Here is a 25,991-nt window from a genome sequence, read left to right on the forward strand (position 1 = left end):
AATTTGTTCTACTTCTGTGTACCCACTTCGGACTTTAGTGCCATGGTGTAAAACTATTAAACAGCTATGTATTGTACTGTACTATCCATGCTCCAGTGTGACTCACAGGTACAGCGTTGGCCCATTCCTTGTGAGAGTACATCTATATGTGCCCCCATGGTCAGTGCACCATGTGTGCGTCCGGGAAGCACACCCCCATGAGCAAGGCTCATGTAAGTCAAAAGTTGTGGCCGGTGCAGAATGCGTGCGTCCAGGAAGCACACCCCCATGAGCAAGGCTCAGGTAAGTCAACAATTGTGGCCAGTCCAGAATGTGTGCATCCAGGAAGCACAACCTCATGGGCAAGGCTCATGTAAGTTGAGAGTAGTGGTCAGTGCAGAATGTGTGCGTCCGGGAAGCATGCCCTCATGAACGACACTTGTTAGAAAGCCGCCTCCAACTCTTTCCATCCATAGTCTGGCATTATGCGTCCAGGACGTACATGCGCGGCCTCTAGGCCTTTTCTTGCCCTCTTTCTTGCACCTCTTTCTGTGTCTTCCCTACACTCGCTCTTTGTACACTCTCCCTAGGGCTTTCCCTGCGGCCTTTCCTACGGCCTTTCCTACACCTTTCCTACAGCCTTTCTTATGATTTCTCCTACAGCCTTTCCTACACCTTTTCTACGGCCTTTCCTACGGCCTTCCCTATGGCCTTTCCTACGGCCTTCCCTAGGGTTTTCCCTAGTGGAATCCCCTACCTAGTCTTCCCTACCCAGTCCCATTAACCTAAGAAGAGACAGCTGACATACCTCAAACATAATGAGAAGCATAGGAATACCGCAGTTGCGCCAGTATTGGATGTAGGAATGAACCTTCCGTGCGATGAGTATCAGTAATTGTGAGCTACAAGGTGGTGGATGCACAATCAGAATCGCGTGTGCACGATCCTCATTCACGGGGTGGAAGCGATGAGCTTGACCATAGTGGACAGTTTTATACAGTGGCATTGAAGCTGAAACAAGTTCAGGCGATGGACAATGGTTTGGCAGACTGCTTGCGAAGCAGTTGTACAAATGAAGGGTTAGCCATGTGTCCATTCGAGAGGCAATTCCACGGTTCACTCACCTGTGCCCTAAGAACCTATTTCACTGCAACCCTGGATCACTTACATGTATAAATCATGTCACGATGCTCGCTTGCTAAGTTGGAACACTGTCTGGAACATCTCCTGAAGCTCGGGCAGCCTCGAGGACACGAAGTGGTGGGTACGGCCACTTCGAACGGGGGATGCACGACGCAGAAACAATAAGCAGTGGTATGACAAGTAGCAGAGGCGGCAACCTCACGTTGCATTTAATCCCATTGGGGAAGACCGCGGATGGGCGTTGGCAAAAACTCCGCGTAAGTGCCATGAACAACACGAGGTCTGCGAAAGAATACGCACTTGCCGACGCGTCCAACATCCCTTGTTCCAGCGATGCAAGATTGCAGGGCGTCGCATACTGCTTTGCTGCGACTAGTCGTGCTGCTGGTAAGTCACCGGTGGGAAACAGATAGAGTACGAATTCTATCACAAGTCCACTCTTCTGAACGGCTAAACGTCGAATAACGTGGGTGATGTGCGGGCTGTATAGAGTCCATACAAGTTCTCGTAGGCACCAGATGGACGAGTTTCGCGGTTGTCGAGATCTTCAGGACACCGGAGCCAGTGAATCGAGAGCAGTCACACTAAGGGCAGCGAGTGTTCCGCCAGCATATATGATAGTCACGCAGCGCACCTGTCAGCAGATCCTGTTGTAGCAAAAGCGGCGTACCATATACTCCGTCAGAAAATGTAAGCCGAGCACTTACTTCACCTCCGACTGATTCTTAAATTACACTTTGCCTGCATCATATTGACACATCCCATGAACCAATGGAAGTGCAACTGGACATATCGGAGCGCTGGCAGAGTGCGACGATGACGTGTATTGCCATCACTATTGTCAACGTGTCAGGCATGAGGATCACGGAAGAAGCGATCAATGATTCATGTATTGAACGGCTGTATAGAAGAACATGTATCGGGCTGCAGTGCGGCCGTAAGGGTCGAACCCATGTGTACCTAACTATAGGATGTCGGGAACAGCGCCTGCATTCCCGCAACTGGCTCACAGCCGCTGCAAGCATGCGCTCCGGCGTGATGCTTGATACCGTATCGACGCCGCAATCGCCGTGATGTTCGCAAAGCGCTGGCGCCGCTTGTGGTGCTGGTGTTCTGTGACGTGCATATCCCGGCGCGCGGAAAGTGACGTTGCGCTCGCGGACGGTGCGGGTGTAGGAGGCGGCGCAGCCCCTCGTCTAAGCGACAGCACGCAGGAATGCGCACCATGACCAAACAGGGTGAGCGGACCTTCGTGACAGAGGGTTGAGGCTTACCGCGATGGCCCATCAGATGGCGAGCAATGAGGACGCACTCATGATGTCGATGTGCGTTTAGGTTCGCCGGTCGCTCCAGCGCAGAACAGATGATGAGGACGTGACAGGCACTCGCTAGCATGACCAGGATCAACCAGGAAACTGGACACCTAGCGGATAACAGTCATCGCACACGAGCAGTCGCGAGAGGGACATCAGTATCAACTCAGCGAGTCCCCCCGGCCATACATAGCGAGTAGTCCCTATCACGGCAGGCCGCACGCTCAGGGTTGATGGCCGAGCACAGTGTCGCCCGCTGAGTGATATTACGCTGAAGAGCCATGGGTAGGAACGTGTCGTCCAATCATCCATATCTACGTCTGATGAGAGTGAAAGCAGCCACCAAGAAAGAAGAGCTCACATGCGGATGAGAGGAAGGTGTCTAGAATACAAAGAACCGATACACAGGAACGCAAGCGGAGAGGAGCCGTCGCAAGTAGAGACCACGTGCAGAGTAGAGCGCGACTGGGTTGGTCGTGTTGAGTAGTGAGCGCGGCGGCCTCGCACGGAGACGTTTTGTCGCCGCGAGGCCATCGAGGACGGGGAAGCAGGTCGGACGGAGTGGTGCGCGCTTGAGGCGGCGGGTGCTTTAGGGATGATAGTGGGTGATGAAGAATGAAAGAAGCATGGGGACTTTGTAACACGAAGGAGCGATGGACAGCAAGTGGTCGCACTCGATCGATCGCATCGCTAACGGCAGTCGCCGCATGACGAACCATGCCCCATGTCGCGCGCATCCCGACGCTTTGTCGTTGCTGATGCCCTCAATGCCGTGCAATGGCGGTCCGCTTGACTGGTCTCCCTTTAGTCACTCAGGGTCTCCTCCAATGGACATGACGAATCTTGCGCAAGGCTGGCGCGGTCTGGGCTACCCTCTATGGAACGCACTTGACTCCATGCAGCTCTTGGGGAGCATCAGGAGGACGATTGGGCGCACGTGTGGTACGCGCCGAGACGGGGCCCGCGCTCGCGCCGCGACCGTCGTCGACGCCTCTAACCCCGCAGCGGGGCCCCGCACTCCTAGACCGAGCTCGCCTGTCCGTTCGTCGCACACCACTCGCCTCGATGCGCCCACAAACTACCATCGACGGGCTGGAATAGGCGCCGGCATGAGGAGAACTGCTGCTGCTGCGTTATCGGTTGGCAGTCCCGAATAGAGCAGCTGCGATGGTTTGCGAAGGCGAGTATTCGCGTCATCATGCATCCGGGCAAAGTTAGAGCAGTGGGAGTAAGGAGCCGTGAGCCAGCTGACCGTGCACGGGCTCGTCCGGACCCTCTGACGGCGGCGCCTTGACAGCGTTAGCAATCCCACTTGCATCCCTCCCATGGTCTTCTGATTCCTTCATCGACTCACGGAATATGGAGTCCCGGCCTCCACTTTGTTTTTCCTATAAAAACACGCCCACCCGCGCACCCCACCCCTCGTCCCGCCAGCGATCATCATGCCGTCCACCTGGTCCTACTCCTTCGACACCCAAGTTTACAAGGGCACCGCCGAGTTTTCCACCGGCCTCTTTATCGACGGCAACTTTGTCGATGGCTCCTCGGGCAAGACAATCGAGTGCGTCCTCCGCGCCCCGTCCAAGCCCTCCGCTGACCCCCTCCCAGTGTCATCAACCCGTCCACCGGCAAGCTGATCACCAAGATCGCCGAGGGCACCCTCGACGACCTCAACACCGCCGTCCGCGCAGCCCAAAAGTCTTTTGACACCGTCTGGGGTCTCCACATGCCCGGCCGCGACCGCGGCGTCCTCCTCAACAAGCTCGCCAACCTCATCGAGACCCACATTGACGCCGTCTCCGCCGTCGAAGCCCTCGACAACGGCAAGACCTTCTACTGGGCAAAGGACGATGTCACCGCCGTCATCAACTGCTTCCGCTACTACGCAGGCTGGGCCGACAAGAACCAGGGCAAGACCATCGAGACGAACGACGACAAGCTCGTCTACACCCGTCACGAGCCCATAGGTGTCGTCGGCCAGATCATCCCTTGGAACTTCCCTCGTGAGTGGCCCTGCGACATGTCGTGCGCGCGCGCGCGCGCTCTCTGAAACTCTCCCTGCAGTCCTCATGCTCGCCTGGAAGCTCGGCCCCGCTCTCGCCACGGGCAACTCGGTCGTACTCAAGCCGTCCGAATTTACGCCCCTGTCCGCGCTCTTCATCGCCAAGCTCATCCACGAGGCCGGCTTCCCGCCCGGTGTCGTCAACATCCTCAACGGCTACGGGAGCGTCGTCGGCCAGGGCATCGCGGAGCACATGGACATCGAAAAGGTGCGCCCAGTCCGCCTCCCACAGGGGCGTTCTCACTGTCCCGTGCGCGCAGGTGGCGTTCACGGGTAGCACGCTCGTCGGCCGCAAGATCATGGAGGCCGCAGCCAAGTCGAACCTGAAGAACGTCACGCTCGAGCTGGGCGGCAAGAGCCCGAACATCATCTACGACGACTGTGATCTCGATGCCGCCATCGAGTGGGCGGCGTTCGGTATCTAGTGCGTCTCCCCGTCTTTTTTCTTACCCTGTGTGCGCGCGCCGACGCCGGCACCGCAGCTACAACCACGGGCAGACGTGCTGCGCAGGCTCGCGCATCTTCGTGCACGAGAGGATCTACGACGAATTCCTGCACCGCTTCACGGAGCGCGCGCGGTCCGTCAAGGTCGGAGACCCGTTCCAGGCGGGCAACTTCCAGGGCCCGCAAGTCTCGCACGTGCAGTACGAGGTACGTTGGCGCCCCGCTGTCTCCCCTCCCTGCGCGCATTCTGACGGCGCGGGCAGCGCATACTGGGGTACATCCAGTCCGGGAAGGAGGAGGGCGCGACGCTGCACCACGGGGGCGAGCGGGTGGGCTCGGAGGGGTACTTCATCGCGCCGACGATCTTCACGGACGTGCAGCCGCACATGCGGATCGTGAAGGAGGAGATCTTCGGGCCGGTGGGCGTCGTGATCAAGTTCCGGGACGAGGACGACATCCTCGCGCAGGCGAACGACACGGTGTACGGGCTCGCCGCGGCGGTGTTCACGCGGGACATCAACAAGGCGGTGCGCACCGCGAACGCGCTCAAGGCGGGCACGGTGTGGGTCAACTGCGTCAACTCGCTGCACCCCGCGGTGCCGTTTGGCGGGTACAAGCAGAGCGGCATCGGGCGCGAGCTCGGCGAGTATGCGTTGGCAAAGTGCGTAGCTTCTCTCTGTGTGCGTGCCGGGATAGCGCTGAACGGGGTCTGCAGCTACACACACGTCAAGGCCGTGCAGGTGCATCTGTCGCACTTTTCGCAGGTGTGGTCGCCGTAGGGCGAGGGTGTGCTTCGGGGAACGTGAACTTACAGCCAGATATGTATTTGTATCCATCATCTTTATGTTGGGCAAACCCTCTGTGTGTTTGGACGGTGGTGCCATGAGTGCGCTGACGCCCATGCTTACTCAGTCGTCCAGAGAGTAGACGATTATCGAGGTTTGTTTTTCGGAACAAGCGAATCATCGCAGAGTGATGTGACAGCGGTATAAAAGTCGCACTACATAGTAACGTGGCTGCTTCAGCTACAGATATACGTGAATGAAGTGGTGATTGGACTCCGCGTCGCAGACGTCAGCCGCAGATCGATATCATCTCGCTATCAATTACTTAATTTGGCAAATCTCCTGCCCTTTCAATAACCCTAACCCGTCACTATTGAGCAGCTACTCTCGTTTCTACCAAATAGGTCGACGCGTGTATATACCATGGTGAATGACTTTCCTCGCCATCTCAGACATGACAGAACATTGCCACTGCATGTCCCTGACTGCAGCAAGCCTGGATGTTTCGATCACGATAATCTGTTCGGCGCGAATGATCATCCTGCCTTGCTGAACGCGATCGGTCAAAGTTCCGGAAATCTCAACGATACATGGCGTTAGCGCGCGCAAATGCCGCAAGCCGGCCTGGGACTGCTCGCGCACCGAGGAGCAGAAGGATGGGAATGTACGACGCCAGCATTGGGAATGTGACGGCATGCGAGGTCGCGTGGATGGGCTTCCACGGGCGAGACGATCGTGCGGGCAGGGTCAGAGCCTGCTAACCACCGGGAGAAGCGTCCCCCATCACGCATCAGCCAGGCCAATCGCCAGCGCACGTCGCAGGCAGAATGTGAGACCGTGTTTGTGTGTGCGGGCACCAGAGGGTCGCCCACACGGCTGAAGATGGCAGCGAAGGGACAGACCTTGGACGGCGCCACGCGTGTGCGTCTGCAGCATCATCTGAGAGTGTTCCCGATTGTCGTATGTGAAAGTTGGATGTCTAGGGGGGTCTCACGCTGCCGAGGACATGAGTGGGAGGGGTTGGATATCCAGCCAGCCCAATGGCGACTGCGCAGAGCCGGAAGCTGTGTTGCAAGGTCAGCGCGCAGGGTGTTTAGACTGCCGCCGCGGTTATGTCAAAAGGCGATAGGAATGGAGAGCACACGAGGTTAGAAAGAAAGGCCGAGGGGGGGCTGCTGAGAATAGGTTCGGAGGCAGGGCCGCCGCCGCAGGGTTAGCCGTGTTAGGAGTGGCTGCGACCTCTTTCCACCCCTTCCATCTCCTCACCGACGCCGGCGTCGACGACCACCACCAGCACGACGATGTCCCAGCAACATCCGTCCCCGGCATCGTCGTCGCCCACCCCCCATCACCCGCATAAGCTCTCCAAATTCCTCCAGAAGCAGGGCCGCGACCGTTCACGCTCCGTCGTCGAGTCCGGCAGCATCGCGAGCTCCTCGTCCTCCTCGTCCAACGCCCTCCCCGACACCCCCAAGAGCCGCAGGAGCCTCAAGAAGGGCTTCGGCTTCGACAAGCGCCGCCAGTCGCAAGACGTCGAGGCTCCCGGCGCTGACCCCGACGACGCTGCGCCCGACGAGCCGCCCGTCATCGTTGAACCCGTCAACATCCCTCGCATTCGCTCCCGCGGCGACCGCCCCCTCTCAGACAACGCCGCCAGCCTGTATACCTCCAGCTCGTCCACCTCTCGCTTGTCGGATCTCCCCACGCGCCTTTCCGGCTGGCTCTCGCACACCTTCTCCTCGTCCTCCACCGATCTCTCTCTGCCCTCTCTCCTCTCTCACCAGCAGTTCGCCGCCAACGCAGTCTCCCCTCGCGCAAAGAGCTCTGCGCTTCTCACGGCTGCCCGCCACGGCAAAGGCCATCTCGACAAGGCGATGCGCTATCTCCTCGACAGCGATGCGACACCCGATAAATGCACAGACTCCATCTGGCTGCTCGGCGTCGAGCATCCGGGCTACGAGCCGCCCCCGCCGCCCACTGCATCTGCCAACGCTCTCAGCGCCAGCGGCGGCGGCATGACTCGCCGCGGTTCCATCGAGTCGCGCAGAGCGTCGTCCTCCGTCAACTCATCTGCATCCTCGTCTCCCATCACCGACAGCAACCCGCTTCTCATGCAATCGCAGCCATCTCCGACATCGCCCAACGCCAAGGATCCCTCGCGCAACTGGCCGCCCGTGTTCTACTCCGACTTTACCTCGCGCATCTGGCTCACGTATCGCTCGCAGTTCACGCCCATCCGCGACACAAGCCTGTCGGTGCTCGAATCTGATCTCGAGGAGAGCACGATGCCTACTGCGGGGAGCCCGCAGCCGAAACGATGGAATTGGGCATTGGGGGGCGAAAAGGGGTGGACGAGCGATACGGGCTGGGGGTGCATGCTGCGCACGGGCCAATCGCTGCTTGCGAACGCGCTGCTTCATCTGCATTTGTCACGAGGTGCGTCTCTCTCTACAGTGGTCGTATCTGTGTCTTTCCCCCGTGCACCCGTGGGCACCGTTCAGCTAACGGGCATATCACAGACTGGAGGCGTCCACCATATCCCATTTACACGGCAGACTATGCGACATATGTCCAGATTATTACATGGTTCCTTGACACCCCGTCGCCACTGTCGCCGTTCAGTGTGCACCGGATGGCGCTCGTTGGGAAGGAGCTCGGGAAAGATGTCGGACAGTGGTTCGGGCCCAGTACGGCGGCGGGTGCAATCAAGTAAGTGGTCGACACCGCTCTTCAATTGTTGGCTGACGTGGCTACAGGACGCTTGTGCATGCGTTCCCGGAGGCCGGTATGGGCGTGAGCGTTGCGGTAGATGGTGTGGTATACGAGTCGGACGTGTATGCCGTCTCGCGCTCCACAATGGGCTCTCCAAGACGAAGCGCGCGCTCATCGTGGGGAGACCGAGCTGTACTCGTCCTCATTGGCATTCGTTTGGGTCTCGACGGTGTGAATCCGATATATTATGACACAATCAAGGTGCGCGGCATGCTGTTCTTGCTAACGTAGCATCTGACGTCTCTGCAGGCGTTATATACCTTCCCTCAGTCCGTTGGAATCGCAGGCGGCCGCCCCTCGTCTTCATACTACTTTGTGGGCTCTCAAGCAGACAACCTCTTCTATCTCGACCCTCACCATGCTCGCCCTGCCGTTTCGCTACGGCCGCCCCCTCATGTGGGTGAGAGCCCCGCCCCAAGCAGCTACCACGAAGAGCCTGAGCGCCAGACGTCTCCCGACCCGTCCTTGTCTGATCGAGACCGCGCGTCACGCAAGTCGCACCACTTCCGCTCGCCCACATCTCCCACCTTGCGCGCATCGAGCGGTTCCCCTTTTGCTCACCGTTCGCCACCTACACCCTCGCCGCTGCAGCAACAGCTGTCCAGCTCGAGCGCCAACTCGTCGACGTCGCCCACGAGCAGCTCGTCGCAGTCACACGCCCGCTGGCGGAGCTCCAGCGCGCTGCCCGACGGCTCGGATGCGGACTCCTTTGGCCTGGGCGCTGGTCCAGAGCTTGGGGGAGGCGCGGACCTTGACCCCGTGCAGCGCCACTATGTGGCAGCGTACTCATCGGCTGAGCTGAGGACCTTCCACTGCGACCGCGTCAGGAAGATGCCGCTGTCGGGGCTGGACCCGAGCATGTTGATCGGGTTCCTGTGCAAGGACGAGAGCGACTGGATTGATTTCCGCAGGCGGATCACTGAGGTGCGTGATGTGTATCCCAGTGGACACGAGCAGGCGATCCTGACAGAATGGGCAGCTGTTCCGAACACACAAGCAGATCTTTTCGATACACGACGAGCCGCCCATCTGGCCATCTGATCCGGAGGACAATATCGGCCTCGAGTCGATTTCAGAACCAGACATCGACATGCCCGAGGATGACGACGGACTTCTTGACGACCCACGTTCGCAGTCTGCGTCACCAGACGCGAGCCTGCAGGGCACCGCGGCGTCCAAGTCAGAAGCAGACACGGAGGACGACCCGATCGACCCGCTGACCCCCGGCGCGGGCAAGTCATCGCTTGATATCCCGCAGCACGTGCAGAAGACACCTAGCACAGTGTCAGAAGATTCGATTGACTTTGACGATGAAGAAGACGAAGAATGGATGGACCCGGCGCCATATCCGCCCTCCACGCCACCGGAGGATGAGCCCGAGCACGATGTAGCGTCGCAGCCACAACAATTGCACGCACCGCAGATAGCGGTGTCGACGTCCACCAGCTCGACGGTCAGCACAAGCACGACTGGGAGCGGGAAGAAGCGGCGGAAATCGAAGAAGGCAAAGGCCGCGTCGCCGGCGCCGGCGCCGGCAGCACCGCTGCAGTATCCGTTCCCGGCGACGAGCTCAGGGGAAGACGTCACACAGGAGGACACGAGCAGGCCCAACGGCAAGCGCATACCACAGATGCGAACCGCGAAGGCGCGAGACGGTGGGCGGACGCAGAGCGGCGGCGTGCGAGGCGTGCCCGCCGACGATATCGATGACGACCCATCATGAGGCGTCGCCCTGTAGGTCGTTCCACGAGCTGTTGATGTGCATGCGTATGTGTTGTTTCTATATGCCCTGCATGCGTCGTATGATATGTCTGCCATATTTTGTCATTCCCTCCGGCGGTTTCGTTTGCGCACCTCGGCTTGTAGTTAGTTATAGCATTTCATTCTTCATTACGGTTCTTGTATTGCCTGGCGCGTGGGCGCACTGATGTATATTGTGCAGGAAGGAGAAGGCTGTACACTGCTTGTACGCTGCAATTCAATCAACCAAGATACCCTCGAGACGCGAACGTGATATTCAGCTTCTGTAGATTTGCAATCAAGTACCCAATGACACAGTGATATGCTCCATGAGATTCATACATGAGACGAAGCGAGGCGGAAATGAGCGTCCGATATACACATAATGATAGAAGATGCAGCAAGGAACGGCGCTAGGGTTCTGGCGTCATGACCCACAACACGATGCAATGGTCCGCGTCCGATCTGGGTGCGCGTGGGTGAGGTGAATGGTGTCGTCTGCCTCCTGCATGTGCAGCGTGCGCGCATCCAGCGCCTCCTCGTACTCCCAGCGCATGACCACGCGGCGCGCGACGTACTCAAACACCTCCGCGACGTGCTCGCCCGTCTTCGCGGACGCGAAGAACAGCTTCGGCCGGCGGTCGGCCGGCGGCGGGAGGTGGAACGAGTCCGACGCGGAGCCGGGCGTCGTCGACGCGGTCGTCGCGCGGTCGCGCAGGAAGAGGCTCGGCGTGATCGTGGGCACGCTCGAGAGCGAGGACGCGGACGCCTGGCGGCGCGGGCCGTGCGGGGGCGAGTAGGAAGGCGACGAGGCGGCGGAGGTCGCGGCGGAGGCGGCGGCGGTGCGCGCGGGCGACGAGAGCGCGGACTCGAACGTGTCGAAGAGCGAGGAGGACGGCGTGTGGTAGATCGAGTGCGTGGTGGTCATGGTGCCGAGGGTGCCGCCGCGGAAGAGCGTCGAGCGGCTGCGCGAGCGCGATTTGGAGACGCTGCGCCGGCGGCGGGCGTGGATGTCGATGGACTTGGATGCGGGCGGCGAGTGGCCGTTCGTGTTCTCGCTGACGGCATTCTCTGGGATGGTCTGGATGTCGATGATGGGGGGCGGCGGGCTGGACGGTGGGACGAGCTCGTCAATGAGGTTCAGGGCGCCGCTCTCGGACACTCTGGAGCCTTGCGTCTCCGGGACGTCAATCTTATTGCCGACGACGACGCAGCAAAAATCCTCGAGCTCGTCGTCGGGGACTGGAGCCTTCTCGCGGAAATCGGACCACCATCTCTGGAGTGCCTGGAGTGTATCCGGCTGGTTGACGTCGAACATGAGGATGGCTGCGTCCGCACCGCGGAAGAACGCAGAAGAGAGGCTGGAGAACCGTTCCTGCCCTGCCGTGTCCTATGTAACAAAACAAGGTCAAGCAAGCTGACGTGGCGGAGAGGGCACGCAGAGACGCACCCATATTTGCAGTGTTATGGTCTCGTCGAGTGCGCTATGGTGAGGCAACGATTTGGTTATGAAATCTGCGCCGATGGTGGCTCGGTAGCCCGTAGTGAAACGGCCTGAAACATACTACATATGGCTGTCTGGGCGTACGGTCGCGAAGAGGCACTAGGAGACGTACCTGACTCCGGAGACTAGTCTTTCCTACACCTGAGGCTCCAATGACTACCACCTTGATTGTACGCATGCCAGTAGCAGGTCACACGCTTCATGGGCTCCGAGCTCGATGGTCGTGGTGCCGCCAACCAGGCACGCCTCGCAGCTTGCTGCTGTAGCTCTCGCTGTGATGTCCTGCAGCGCGGCGAATGACTGAGAACTGGGACAAATAGCACAGGCGGTGAGCACAGCAGTAGACAGCACGCGACCCAAACCAGGAGGTGAACACAACTAAGCGCCCGACTTGGAACAATTTTCCAGTACACAATGTTATGCTCGACTTTTAACACAACTCTCGTCTCTACACTGGAAATATCGCGACCTATTTCCGACAGCATTCCCTGGTGCACTACACTGGGACGGCATGCGAGTGCGGCAGCCTTCCTGCGTCTCGACGTTATCAGCTGTCAGCTCCCTTTGCAATCGAACAATGACCTTAGCAGCATACCAGCAAGCAGTCACGATAGACCTCTCTGCAGAAACTGAAACACGCTGAGGTGTCGGAGACTCGAAAGCTAATCTCTAAATCATGTCGCCCGGTTATGTAAGGCCGACGACATGCATCGAGCATCCATGTGTTATGCGAGAGCAACGAAGCCCGCTGTGAGGAATGGGGGAGACTTGCATTCGCCATACATCATTCGAGCGATAGATTTGGCCCCGTGTGACAGGGTCTAATATGCCGCGTATTCATGGGCGGCGTCCTCGTCATGACTCTCTTCAGTGCTCGCCATCATAATGACAAAACATTTGGTTTTGATATTTTCCATATCTATTTTTGTTCGACTTCATGAATTCTGACGAACAGATGGAGTACAAGCGCTGAAACGGAACTTCAGCCACATCGCTAATTAATCCACACAGGATGTACTTGTTCTACCAAGGCACAGCGACGATATCAGGTATGCCCTACTTGAGCAGTGCGTTTCGCTTGATGATGCCTTCATTGTGTACAGATGCGCGACGATCCCGATGTTCGAAACCTCGCTGCTGCGCTGCTTTCCGTGCGTTCTGACCTATTGCTTATGCCTTACACCGCAATTTGCATTCGTTCCCCTTTCAACGAACAACCCGGTTTATGACGGCCAGTGCCGAAAATCAAGCAGTGCATAAGCACCGAAGCAAGAGTGATCCCGAGATTCGAGCTACCATAATCGCACAAGTCTGACCACATACACAACGTCACTGGCGACATATCTGGCGACATCGACTTCAGAGCGTTCTTGGCCTGCGCTCACGGGCGAGCACAGGAGCTTCTATAGCCGGTTCATCGCCGCTGCCGTTTATGGTATCTGGAGTGACAAACATTCTCGCGTTCAGCATTCGCACTGGTGACATTAGAAGTACCGTGTTCACCGGATCCTCGCAGGCGACATCCTCTGGGTCCGTTATCTCTCTCTCTGCTGGTGCGAAAGGCAGGATTCCTATTCTGACGGCTTTCTGGTTCGACGGCGGTTTGTTGTATAGAGCCGCGTATGGCCACCATCCACTACACAGGACAGGATGCATGGATCTGGTGCCTTCAACGTGTGCGCACCCGAGCGATCTGGACGAGAAGATGTTATGGAATATCGCCGCCACGACTGAACGACCTCTGCCATCCTTCACATAGCAGTCACGTCGCAGGATTCGTCTATGCCAGACGAAGAGATCCTCATTATAACCATAACCCTTTTGTCCGATCCCATAGCATATATGACTGGGTAATGCACATGAGGGGCGCAACATTCGCAGAAGGATTACGACGTCTTCGCGTCGCTCACTCCTGAAACCGATTTATCTGCAGCCAGAGGTGATCTTCTGACGTTTCAGTCGTGTTCCCATGGCGGACTTTCTCTATCGTATGATGCGTCTATTATTGGTGTGTCTTTTTTGCTCGCGGTGTATACATTGTTCCTGCATGACAGACCGCCAGCAGTGCGTCCATAGTCTACGATCACCTTACCACTGGTATTTTAATATCAAAAGGCACGTTTCCTCGAGCATATCCGCAAGTTTGCTCTTGTACAAGGCTGCGTTACAATTTAAATATTCCCACGCTCAGCAACTACACATGCACCAGATCGCCTCGTTTCTGGACTTCTGGGCTCTAGGCCTCTTCCGGGTCCCTGGTACGCTCGGTTGTTTGAATTCGCAATAGATGACCTACTTTCTGTTATGCATCTAGCGACGTCCCGTCCAACCATGGGCGACACCACATAGCTGAGTAGCTGCTGGATTCGGGGCAGTGTCCATGCGCAGCGACATGATATAGCGTGACCCGTCCTCCCGGAAGTCTCATCTGGGGCTGACACGATGACAAGCCATCAGCATTTATTTGCTCATCTTGACAGCTAACGGTTGAAGACCCGATGGTGCAGGTGCGCTATGCATATCGAATCAAGACGCATTCGGCCCACCTCGCATACGTTTCTTTCCTACGGTATGAAACCGCTATCACCGGCGAGGCGCCAACGCTAAGACGTCATCGTGATTGTCGAGCGGTGGCAGTGCTCCGCCGGCACATGCCCGAGGCCCTCGGTCGCCCACTAACAGCGCAAATGACTATGCGGGTTTTTTCAGGGTAGAGGCTGTCCAGGCCGTCAGGCCGAGAAACAATTTATTGGAGCTCGTCCGCACTCATAATATCCTTTTGCTATCCTGAATCCTTGTCGTGTCCTGCTCATATCGCTGGTTACTAGGTAAATGTGTTTTGAAAAAGTACGCAACGTACGGGACATTCTCAGTGACCCTCCTTCTGTCAGGCAGGAAATCTATAGCTCTACTCACCGCACGTAGTATCGTCATTCGTACTTCCCGCCTAGGTATGCCAACAGTACTCATCTTCAAAAATATGAAATTTACACATCAAAGAGGATAGTGCAACTATATAGTGCCTGCAAAGGCATTGTGATGGACGACGTGCCGTTGGCAGCTGAACCTATACATCCGACAATCGAAATGGTGAACATCAGATCTCAAAGATATTGACAACATGTCTATGCGGCTCCGTCGCGACGGTCCCGACGATGCTCTGCAAATGATTGAGTGCGCTGATAGCACACTGATGGACGACGCATTCCTGGAATCCGTGGTGCGTCTTTGTCTTCGACAGAGTCAACCAGATGCCGCGCTTCGAGTATTCTATCGCATTCTTCGCAATAGAGCACAGGACGTGGACGAATCAGCAGACTCACCAACCCTTACTTGGTCCTCGAGCGAGCACAATACCTCGGCGAATGTGGCTCTCGGAATGATTTGTATCGATATGCTGAGCAGATACTGCACTCTAGGTGCCCCGCAGAGACATCCCCAGGTCTCTCAGCTGACAAAACACTTGTCGTCTTTAATTTGCGCGACTCCAGTCAACACACCCAACGTTCTGGAATTTCGCCGACATGCACTAGAATGTTTTCATAAGTTCGGCCTTCATTCTCCAGCAACGCTGGAGAATCGATGCGAACTGTGCAGCTGCATCTCTGGTGAGTGCTGTCCTTGACATGATCATTTGAGGGTCTCTGACAGCCGGTTCCAGATTCGTTCTTGATGCAGATTGTTCATCCCTGTTTGCGGCAACCTGACATCAGCATAGATGCCGCATTGGCGCTCTATTACTGCATTTGCAAGCACCATATTCAGCGTTTTTACCTCACGGATCTACCGGACACCAATTCCTTTGTTGCGGTACAATATAGCCAAACGCTTGCTGGCATGGGATGTCTTTCGACGGACATCTTCTCCAGGCTCATCACAGAGACCATGCCTAACGATGACCACCGAGAAAGGCATCAAAGGCGCATTCTCGGACATATGGAAAGCCTTCTCAACGCTACCATGTTCCCGGACCCTGCAGTTTATGGCAGACTGATCCGTCTGCTTCCCGCCGCAGGCGTTTCTCACGTAGTCCGTGATCGCATTGCAGAGCTTATCTCCCAATACGACGGGGATATTCTGTCTGGGATACAGAGTACGCTCCAGCTTGACCCCTGTCCGATCGAACGTTGCTCACCACATTGGCAGACACTCGATCTCTGCTTGGGTGCTTACAGCATGCGCGTTGTAATCTGACTCAGAAAGCGTTCCTCCAGATCACGTCTGCTGCGTTGCGACAATCTGTTAGACTTGCTACTGGCGGTGTGAGCCTCAATCAGATCGCAGACGAACTGCGCGGAGGCTTGGATATTGCAGCAGTGTCATTCGCCTCGCATGAGACAAGAACGTTGGTGCAGAACATCAGGTGGTCCTCGAATAGACAGGACCATCAAGCAATCATCGCGATGGCGCAAATGTTCCTCGATATCCTTCACAAAATCACACCCGCGATATTCGATGACGAACATGACCGCATAGCGCATCAAATGCGCATTCTGGCTCTGCTACAGAACCTTCTCGATTTGCACTTTGGTTGCTGTATAGGGCCAGCAAATGCAGTCTATGTCAGGCTTGTAGGGCTTTTGCATATCGCTCGTCATCCACCAGAAGTGCAGAATCAAATTGTGAGGATCATTTGGCAATTTGGTTTCAAGTATTCCATCGGCACTGACGGTAAGTGCACAAGTGAACCGCCGCCCTTATTTCGCTAACAATGACGCATTTAGACATCCGCGCGATATTTGCTCTGCTATCTCCCCCCGACGGCAAGGGCAGCGTCGCACAACTTATCCGACTCGCTTTCTCTGCATTGCAGCATTCTGCGAAACTCCCCCTTGTTCAATTACCTCGAGTCCACGAAGATATCCGACGGGGACTTGCGCTCTTGGCGAAGCACTTAACTTCGCCAGAGATAGGACAAGAGATCGCGGAAGCGAGCATCTGGTACGACACGCACATGCTTTTCAAGATGTGTGTGGACATCGCATACATTCCCTCTGCGCGGGAGCTATTCACGCTTGAGGTCGTGAAACCGCTAGAGTTTTGTGCTACGCGGTGCTGTCGTCTTGAGCCGCCCACCTGGTTCCGAGACGGCATAAGTGACTGCATGAAGAGCATATGCAGCATCTCTGGCCATCAGATGTCCCTTGAGATGTATGTATTCTTTCTTCAATGTAGCGTCGGACAAACTCGAATGCATCCACAGGCATGCCATCAGCACAACAAAACATACAGCGGCTCTGCCTCCTGTCCCTCCATTCGACCCCCTGCGTATCACGGTCACACAAGAGACGGAGACGTTCAATTCGTAATGTATATGTTCGCTATCATGTTCGCATGTTATCTTCATACATTATCATAAACAATCGGACGCGGCTACGATCGCATGAAAGATGTTGCATCCCTAGCTCTTCCCCGTGCATGACGCAGATGAAATTAGGGAGCGGAACAAACGCATCACACATTTCCCTTCACGACATAATCACTGTAGCTTCACTCAGTAGAGGCGGGCTTTTGACACCCCCTTGTTCTTTATTACGTTCCGGGAAGGTAGGAAGTCGTGTGTGATATGCTTTCCACGTCGTAAGGCCAACATATCGCAACATTTTCAACCCTGGAAAGCCTCATGCTTGATACTGATTCAACTCCCTGCGCATTCAATCCTGTACGCTTCCTTCCACATCCCTCAGCTCTACTCTCTCGCCTTTCCTCCACTCTCCCTCTCCCCTGCCTTCCTTCCAGCGCATCTCCACTTCTCCAAACACCTCCACACGCTTCGTCACGACAAACCCTAACTTCTCGAATAGGGCGATGCTAGGCGCGTTCTCTGCGCCGATCCGTGCAACGAATCGCGTACGGGGAACTGGAAGCGGTGCGGGGGCATCTGGGGCAGCCGCGTAAGAAAGCAGCAGCTCCAATGCCGCGCGTGCAAGGCCGTGCCGGCGGTAGGTGGGTTCTACGGAATGCGGTAAGTGAGGGTTATCGGGGAGAATGACGCACGATCGCGATAAGTACAAGGCGTGAAAGGATTCGAGAGGCGAGTTCGCAGGCATGCACGTCCTCTCTCGGAACTCGGCAAGAGGGAAGATGCAAAGGATACGCCCAGGAAGATAAAGTAGAGGCCGCACTTATGTCGCCGTCGCTTTGAATGCACGACACGAATAGCACAGCGATCACATGAAGATAGGTCGCCCTGAGCGCATGTACTCGGGGTGCAGTCTCTGCGCAACACTCACCTGCGATCATGATCTCTGCCTCTGCCTCAAAGTATTCGTCTTCTGGTGATTCTTTTAGGAAAAGGTTAACATCTCCAACCATCGGCATCGCGCGTAAAGCGTCCCAGTCCCATTTCATCTCCGGCGAAGGTTCCTCTGCAGCGGATGGTTCAGAGAGTGGTCGACGGGAATGGATGATGAACGTGAGCTCTGTACGAGCAATCCAATGAGTCATACATTAGAGTGAAGGAATTTCGCGTTTGATACCAGGGTGAGATACGCACTGTCTTCATCAACTTGCCATTTCCCTAAGCGCCCGCCGCATGAAAGCACTGGTTAGCTCACGGGGCAGACAGTGATCCGCACCATGGGACATGTATGAACGGATACGCACGCTGCATTTCGTACTCTTCATCGAGCGTGAGCGGCTCACTTGCGGTGAGTTCACGGAGCTCGGAGCTCGTCATCCATTCATGGTACTTCTAGCTGCGCGGGGCACGCGTCAGAATACGATACAACGGAAGCTTCAGTATTTATTCAATTGCACTGACTGCAACATGCTCCTCCCTGGCTGTCATTGTGAGTGCGACCTCCTTGTCCCAGCTAGGACTTCGAAGGTGGTAAGTACTTACCGATAGGGCACGAGGACAACGTCGCGGTCGAAGATAATTGTGTTAGCATTACACCGCATTGATCTCGCTTCGAAGGATATATCCCTGCGTAGAGTGGTATCCTGTAGCTGTAGAGAGTTGTGAAATGCAGCTGGAGATGGCAGACTCGAGAGTCGGCAAGAGGAAACAGGAAATAACCGCCCACCGGCCCGGAGACCCATCAAATTCGAAATCGAAATTCAAATATGAACCGCGAGGCCATGGTCGCCGCTCCTTTATCTCCTTGCATCTACTGCAAACACGGAGATCGTGATTGTTTGTTACATTCACCATATATACAATGGCAATGAAGAGATAAAACATCTTCGAAAAATGAGACTGATAAAATACAGCTCGGCGTAGATTAATCGACTCATGAAATGTTTGGTGCTTCTCCAGCCGCATAAACCCAAGACGAAGGAGATGAAAGGTTCGTCGACACAACAAAATTGGAAAATATACCACCAGATAAACCATCGACTTGGAGACTTTGAGCTTCTTTCCATCATCCCATCTCGTACTATTATTTATTGCGCTATCTATTGGTCTATGATTTCTCCTCGACCACCTACCGGGATCGACGATCGTTTGCTTATATCAGTGCGCTATCTTCGACTTTATTTCTCCAAGTCTGCTGAATACGACGAGTGACTGAACGCCATGCTATGGACCGGAATTGTTGCAGACTCTCACTAAAACATGAAGCACTCATACGCTGCACGCCTACAGCCCGCTGGCGTTCTCACATAAATCATCAGCTTTAAAAGAGCATGTGCGTTATTTTACGATTCAGCTCAGCCACTCTGGAACGACGTTTTCTGATCCGTCTAATACTCCCTTGATGAACGCGCACCGTCTTCCTCATTCGCATCCAGCGCATGCTCATCTGCAAGCAGCGCGGAGTCCCACGAGGCATAACAAATGGTTATGCTCTGCGCGCGGGGGAGCCATATCGGCTCCAAGGACACCCATCGCACATACGTTCTACGCTGTTGCATCGCTTGCCTACGCCTCGCGGCGCGGATGCAGAAATCTACCGGGGTGATCAATACAAATTTCGAGGCACAGCCGCACAGGAGGGACACTTGCACGCATACCGCCACTCTTGTGCCGCGGCCGCGTGGGTCGTATGCGGTCGAAATATTTGATCACACGCTGGGATAGTTCAAGAGCTCAGGCTGCTCCAGGAGGGCCTCATGTTAATAAATCAAGCTCTATGGTGATCTCCCTTCACATCGCTCGTCGGCAAGCCTCGCTCTTCGCTCAGTAGAGGCATATATTTCATTATACGATTATACGCTCACAATCGTCTCTCTGCGTCCTTGCAGTCACACGCGAACACGTCCGCGTTCGCGAGTGTGGCAACCGCGATGGGCTGCGCGTCCTTCCTCCCTCTTAGCTTTATGTGGTCGCATCTGACCAGACAACCGATTGAAGGGCGGAAGGCCAGTAGGTCAGCCGTATTGAAAAGATTCATTTGTGAAGTAATGATGGTACGCCCCTAGGGAGCACCAGTACGCTCGTGATGAATGCGCATAACTTGGATAAATGCGCGAGACAAACGTATCCCTCAACGTTCAGGATAAAGATCTGCCGCGCCGCCGATCGCGTGAGCTCACAGAAGTATGAATACTCTATAGACAAGACGAGACAGGGATGAGTATGCAGTATGATTATATCGATACACAACATAGATTCGTCAACACTTGTTCCAGCTGGACCAGTAGGTAAAGGGTGTCCTCATCAGATCATGCCGTAACGCGCTGACTTTTGACATTAGAATGGCTACTGGAGAGGAAGCTGGGGAGATTTGCAATATAGAAACCCCGGCATAGATATCGATCATATCATTGTGAGGCCCACTAGGCTGCCCTAATCTCTCCATTGGCGGGCACACGAGACGACCATATTGAGGAACGAGCTGGAGGCCCCCAGGCTACACGCAGAATATCGTCGAACCCATGCCCAGATTGCGTCTCTGAAGGAGGCGTTGCATATAGGAGGAAATCCAAACCACTAGTCCACCGTTGATCATATGCGTGGGTAACCTCCGGCGTGATAAAGTCATGTACGTCCACCGTGGACGTGATGATCTCGCGCTTGCGCCCAATTGTAACTATGGAGTGCGTCAGTGTCTGTGGTACGACATCCGTACGCATGAGCACCTCGCGACGTGAATGGCTCCCGTTCGTCGTGTAGGTTGGCCTGAGTGAGGTATCCACGGCAATAGCAAGGTAGGAGTTCAAAGGGCCATCCCATGAGCTGACGTCTAGTGCGAGAATTCTACAGAGGCATCGGAACGTTCCGAAAATGGGAGCACTCACCTGGATAGCGCGAGCGATATATCTGCTCTCATAGATTTTCGAGCACGGCCTTCCCCAAGAATCCTGCGGCGTGTGCGAGCGATACTGTGAATGCAGTTTATGAGCATGTAGGACGCCCCACAGCGTCCGGCAAGTTGATGTGACCAGAGCAGTAGCGGTTTCCGCTAGTGCCTATGTTTCAGTGTTCGGAAGAGCTAGAGTAACGAGAGACATTGACGGTTCAATGGATTAGGTGAATGGCTACAATGCAAAGTTAGCTGTGGAACCTCAAAGCTGGCGACCCGAGTTGGTAGGCTAAGGTCTAACATTCAGACACATCATCGTTCTCGTGCCTTCTTTTTCCAGCTTCAGTATAATGTGCTAGCCAGCCTGAGGACATGGTCGTGTGTGGATTGAATGGGGGAGGATGTTCGGAAGAAACCCATAGGTTCTGCGCGTCGAGCCCTACGCTAGGGGTACGTGGGGTATTCATGACATCCCTATACGTTCGTTCAAAACCACCACAGGCTTGGATTGTTATAGTAAGGCGCCCCAGAGACACAGGAGATATCTCAGCAACAGATCAGGATACGACGTATGCATAAGCAACGATCAACGCAGCAACGCGGCGCACTGCTCGTACAGTCGTGGTCTACTTGTTGATGCTGGTGAGCAGTCGGTCGTCCACGCGATTGACGAATCCATGATATCAATCATACTCGCTCGTCGCAAAAGAGTGGATGCCAGCGTGAGTAGACGGAAGAAGACTTGCGGCGACCCGCGAGCATCCAAGGAGGCTTGTATGGAATCGAGCTGCTACACAGGAATGAGGGGGGGGGCATGTTAAAGGCCATAGTACTCACTCTTGGATAGCGCGAACTGACACTATTCCTTGGCGGCCTGCCCTGCGCGTCCATCAGCACGTCGTCCTATCTTGGTCTAGTAGCAAGCTGGAGGCCAGTGCGAGGGTTGCTGTGAGATGCAGCGCGACCATTCCTGAGCAACGTGAACGACCCGCATCATTCAGCGATTTGGGATGAGAGGAGAGGAGCAATTGAGGTCGCTGGGAGCGCAGTTAAACGCGAGCACTCTCGTGCCATGGGCTGCCGTGCAGAGGTCGCTTCCGCCGTCTAATCCAGTCGCGACCCACCTCCACGGGGCAATGACGCGTGAAAAAAGGCGCCCTGCAACCGAGCGTGAGAACCATGGTGGACGGCCCTTCACTAGGGTTACGCAGTATAAGGTGTCCTACATCATATTCGATGCGAAATGAACGACGCTACTGGTGGTAGGTCTATGTAAGCGACGTATACTCTGCATCATTCCTGTGAAACTGATCTTTCTCCAGCTAGTAGTATCTAGGCCCGCCTACGTCCCGACGAGGATATGTCTAGTACGCAGCATCGCCGCCGTCGTTAAGGAGAACGAGTCGCTTCGATGGGTAGACTACCTGCTCTTGGACAGGCGGCATACCAGATGCTTTCGTTCATGTACTACGCCTCTGAGGACACCACATATGAAGGCGTTGTGTCTAGGAGCAGCGGACACATGGCCGACTTCTCTCCGCATTCGTTACTAATTTTTACTACACACACATTTTCAGATTATCCCTGCATCATGCATATGGACTGGGGTACGGAGATGAGCTTAGAGACACCGTCCGAAAGTCGAATGCACAAAGCGATCTATCTCCTTATGACGAAAGGAGCTTCGAGGCCCGATCATTCCACTGCACGCTCCCTGTATTAACGCACCTCAGACATGTGGAATCGGCAGTATGGGAAGTGTACGCTGCCTGTCCGAATTCAGACCCACCCGCTCCCTTGCCAGACAGTGAATCAGATTCACCTCTTTTGCGCGTAATCACTGTTCCTCGAAGATGATGAGCCAACCACGCAAGCCTCTCTTTACACACCATAACTGAGCACTGCAACGAGACGAGTCGGAACAGATGGTCGCCGTCAACACACGATCAATACCCTCATGTTGCGATGGGACTTAGTGAGCTATTAGCTCGTCGTTTCATCTCAGCTCAATGGCGGTGTGCGATCGTTTGTACCTTCCCAAAGTTGCGTGATGATTGATGTGTCGCTTTCCTATCCAACAGTTGTATGTTTCCGTGAAACGGCATTGTAAGCTCTTGGGTACACAGATTGTGTGTGGGAGGGGGGGGACCTCGTCATGAGTGCATAGTTGACCGTCACCGAAGATCGCTTACTGGCGGCAGGCACAGAGCACAGGAATCAGTATTCGGAGAATCATGAAATCACAATTGCAGCCGAACAAGATGTTCGTTGCGACGTCTTGCGCGCTCCTCGCTATGTCTTTTGCCTCGGCTCACCTGGTCGCCGCACTTCGTTCGATCTCGGTCGATGGGCCGTGCTGCGACGACGTTCTGACCCATCATGAGCATGACCTACTATGTTCTCAATGTCAACTCGGTCTGTCACAGCTAGCAACTAGAGTTTCTGGGCTTCAATTCACAACAACGAAATCATTACTCATGCAACTGTTTGCACGATGTGTGCGCACGAGGTGAGCATCGACCACATTTCTTCTTATGCGTCTTGAGATAATAACAATCATTGAAAAGCCGACAAGCAGTGATGCGTACACGCACACGAGTAAACAAATGCGTGTGTCTATAACCTCGGAAGTGACCGCTTTCTGCTGAGTTTTGGGGGGCTCGTCGCTGCGTCGCCAATCTGATGTATAGTCACTCAACAGCTTGACTGGTAGGCTACCATAGCCACTCATTTATTGCACTGTCTACGTGCTTGATCCCCTCAATTGAGAGGCCCTGGATGCGCTGCGGACTTTGCATCCTCCAGTTGAACACAGGCTGCGAGACATGTAACACACTGCTTTGTCCAGATGCAGAAGCCTGTACTCAATATATGTATGTGGATTGAGATCCCGTGGATGCCTCATTGTGCGATCTTCTCGTGTCCACTTCAGATCATATCCCTTTCAGTCATCGGGCAATGTCGGCGACACTACCAGAACAGGCCGTTGAAGAGGTTCTAGAATACAAGTGAAAATCATTGCATCTACCGAACTTCGCAGGACTTACTTTGACGCCATGGTGTAGCTTTCAAGACAATTGTGTCGATTATGCATGTGTTGGTCAGTACTGCCGTGACATATCTAATGCTGCGACAATAACCACCCTTTCAGCGCTTCTAATCTATCATGTCGCCCTCAACTTGCCACATGATATACGACGTCTGAGAGGGCGAAGATCTATTGCCACACTACTCTCTGCCATCAACTGGCTTGCTATCACTGGCACTATCATTACGCTCATGCCCCTTCCGCAGAGTACTACACAGGTAGGCAGCATATATCTCGTGAGGTGTTGATCTCACATTGACGGCGTGCATTCAATGAGAGGTCGGTTCCATCGTATCGGGTTTCCCCTCTTTACGGATTATTTATCCCACAAGATGTGCGTCTTACACCTATGCCTATGAGGTGGGATTCTTTGTCAATACTGCGATATTTCCATGTAAGCCACACACACACCCGTTCCCCGAGCTCTCCTCATTCTATCTTTGAAGTGGTGGCCGCTCTGCGTGTACATGCTCTGAGCGGACGCAACTGGCGCTGGGTATTCCCGGTCTGGCTCCTTGGTATGGTGCCCGTTAGCACTAACACAGTCAGTATGTTGAGTATGAGAAGGTGTTTACGGTTAACGCAGGAGTGTCATAGTGGCGCCTGACCCAAGAGACATTGGTTGTCATTCCTCAACTTGGGTGTACATCCAGTATGTCGATGTCCGAAGCAGTATTTAACATGTATGTGAATTGCATTGTTTTTGCTAGTAAACACTGGTTCATGTTTACAGGAGTGCGTTTCTCCTTCCTGTATGTCTAGATGTAATTGCTGATATCCCTACTCCTGATATAGTGGATATCATCACTCGTGCATCTGTGGTCATCTCGGACATCCTCGTAGTTGCAGCAACCTGGTACTACACTAGCCGTACAAGCTCTGTGAAAGCACAGCTGGTACGTGATATGTGGACTACCAGGCCCAATCTCACAACTGTCATGTTCCGAGATGGTGAGTACTAGCTTTAATGTGCGGTAATGCAATATACTGCAGCAGCTCACAATCCGTGATCACAGGTACCTTGTACTTCCTGTAAGCAAGATAGTATGTCTTCCTGGAAGATGACATTCATTCCATGTGCAGAATCATCTCGCTGCTCAACATTGGCGACCTCATCGTGACCATTATCACTGTTAGTAGTGTGCGTGTTCGTGGACATGTAATTGATTACCCATACTGAAGCAGTTGCTCTAGTCTTTCTACACACTGGATATAACAAGTTTGATTCCGGCGTGCGTGAAACCTCACGTGTCGTAGTTGGAGGTATATTCTGACAGAGTCAAATCTTGCATCTTATAGCATGTCGAACATTTTAATCTCCCGCTTTCTCATCTGCATCCGCGAGGCTGCAGAACGCTCAACACAAGCATTCGGCTCCCAATCTCTATCCTTCGTCGATTCGCAAGGCAGCGCTTCCCCACAACCCTGGCTCTCTAGTGTAGAGTTTGCCTCAGACATCGCCAACCACTCTGCAGAGGATGGTCTTGCGGATGCTTTCCCCGATCTCGATGACAACGGCGACAACTTGGACTCAGGAGCCGGAGAAGACGCACGGATACCCGAAGATGAGAATGGGATTGAAATGGATGAGTACGCGGCAGGTGGACAGCAATCTCCTCTAGTGTGAGGCACGCACGTTGCGATATACTTCAACCCTCCCGTTCATATCTGTGTCGCTTCCCTTCTATATTTATTGTACTCGTTTCCTTTCGATGGTCGATCAGTTCCGATGATTCTATACTGATATATTGGGACAATGTTCTATTCATTTGGAGTCTTTGCAATCTAAGCTGCGGCGGGAAAGCTGTGAAAATAAGCCTCGGCACGTTTGGACACAGACAGCTCGCATGGCATTGGTATGCTCTGAGATATGCAATATAGGCAGGGGGATGACTGTGGTCGAGACAGGCGGTCCGTGCGCTAAGGCTCCCATTGCTCCGGTCTTTCTGCTTTAGAACATGCGCCAAGAA

At 54.7% G+C, this 25,991-nt stretch overlaps 8 protein-coding genes across 8 annotated transcripts; 4 read left to right on the top strand and 4 right to left on the bottom strand.

The window, feature by feature from the left end:
- Positions 1 to 3,877: 3,877 nt before the first annotated feature.
- On the top strand, positions 3,878 to 5,720 carry POSPLADRAFT_1062875 (hypothetical protein; the record flags this gene model as incomplete). The annotated part of the gene is made up of 7 exons (XM_024481569.1): positions 3,878 to 3,996; positions 4,044 to 4,438; positions 4,500 to 4,705; positions 4,758 to 4,921; positions 4,980 to 5,148; positions 5,205 to 5,602; positions 5,657 to 5,720. The coding sequence occupies 7 exons, from the start codon at positions 3,878 to 3,880 to the stop codon at positions 5,718 to 5,720; spliced, it is 1,515 nt and encodes a 504-aa protein (XP_024332979.1).
- A 201-nt stretch (positions 5,721 to 5,921) lies between these two features.
- Positions 5,922 to 6,732, bottom strand: POSPLADRAFT_1042036 (hypothetical protein; the record flags this gene model as incomplete). Its single annotated transcript, XM_024478020.1, has 2 exons — positions 5,922 to 6,006; positions 6,050 to 6,732. A coding segment is annotated over one exon (240 nt), but the record flags the coding sequence as incomplete, so codon positions are not given.
- A 1,319-nt stretch (positions 6,733 to 8,051) lies between these two features.
- On the top strand, positions 8,052 to 10,498 carry POSPLADRAFT_1186842 (hypothetical protein). Its single transcript, XM_024489246.1, has 5 exons — positions 8,052 to 8,162; positions 8,246 to 8,435; positions 8,483 to 8,699; positions 8,748 to 9,422; positions 9,478 to 10,498. Exons 1-5 carry the CDS (start codon positions 8,102 to 8,104, stop codon positions 10,219 to 10,221), a joined length of 1,887 nt encoding a protein of 628 aa, XP_024332981.1. The 5' UTR covers positions 8,052 to 8,101; the 3' UTR covers positions 10,222 to 10,498.
- Positions 10,499 to 10,671: 173 nt separating this feature from the next.
- On the bottom strand, positions 10,672 to 10,848 carry POSPLADRAFT_1094448 (hypothetical protein; the record flags this gene model as incomplete). The annotated part of the gene is made up of 1 exon (XM_024483117.1): positions 10,672 to 10,848. A coding segment is annotated over one exon (177 nt), but the record flags the coding sequence as incomplete, so codon positions are not given.
- A 576-nt stretch (positions 10,849 to 11,424) lies between these two features.
- POSPLADRAFT_1086824 (hypothetical protein) lies at positions 11,425 to 11,920 on the bottom strand (the record flags this gene model as incomplete). The annotated part of the gene is made up of 3 exons (XM_024483047.1): positions 11,425 to 11,628; positions 11,689 to 11,802; positions 11,855 to 11,920. Coding segments are annotated over 3 exons (384 nt in total), but the record flags the coding sequence as incomplete, so codon positions are not given.
- A 2,919-nt stretch (positions 11,921 to 14,839) lies between these two features.
- On the top strand, positions 14,840 to 17,051 carry POSPLADRAFT_1160736 (hypothetical protein; the record flags this gene model as incomplete). Its single annotated transcript, XM_024487587.1, has 6 exons — positions 14,840 to 14,962; positions 15,173 to 15,350; positions 15,404 to 15,835; positions 15,889 to 16,413; positions 16,467 to 16,893; positions 16,946 to 17,051. Coding segments are annotated over 6 exons (1,791 nt in total), but the record flags the coding sequence as incomplete, so codon positions are not given.
- Positions 17,052 to 17,396: 345 nt separating this feature from the next.
- POSPLADRAFT_1160741 (hypothetical protein) lies at positions 17,397 to 18,645 on the bottom strand (the record flags this gene model as incomplete). The annotated part of the gene is made up of 6 exons (XM_024487590.1): positions 17,397 to 17,695; positions 17,976 to 18,164; positions 18,239 to 18,262; positions 18,349 to 18,436; positions 18,506 to 18,521; positions 18,587 to 18,645. 6 exons carry the CDS (start codon positions 18,643 to 18,645, stop codon positions 17,397 to 17,399), a joined length of 675 nt encoding a protein of 224 aa, XP_024332985.1.
- A 5,390-nt stretch (positions 18,646 to 24,035) lies between these two features.
- On the top strand, positions 24,036 to 25,648 carry POSPLADRAFT_1160683 (hypothetical protein; the record flags this gene model as incomplete). The annotated part of the gene is made up of 6 exons (XM_024487579.1): positions 24,036 to 24,264; positions 24,817 to 24,972; positions 25,038 to 25,053; positions 25,105 to 25,162; positions 25,216 to 25,253; positions 25,321 to 25,648. Coding segments are annotated over 6 exons (825 nt in total), but the record flags the coding sequence as incomplete, so codon positions are not given.
- Between the last annotated feature and the right edge of the window lie 343 nt (positions 25,649 to 25,991).

Source organism: Postia placenta, assembly GCF_002117355.1.
Source record: "Postia placenta MAD-698-R-SB12 unplaced genomic scaffold POSPLAscaffold_25, whole genome shotgun sequence".
Lineage (NCBI taxonomy): Eukaryota > Fungi > Basidiomycota > Agaricomycetes > Polyporales > Adustoporiaceae > Rhodonia > Rhodonia placenta.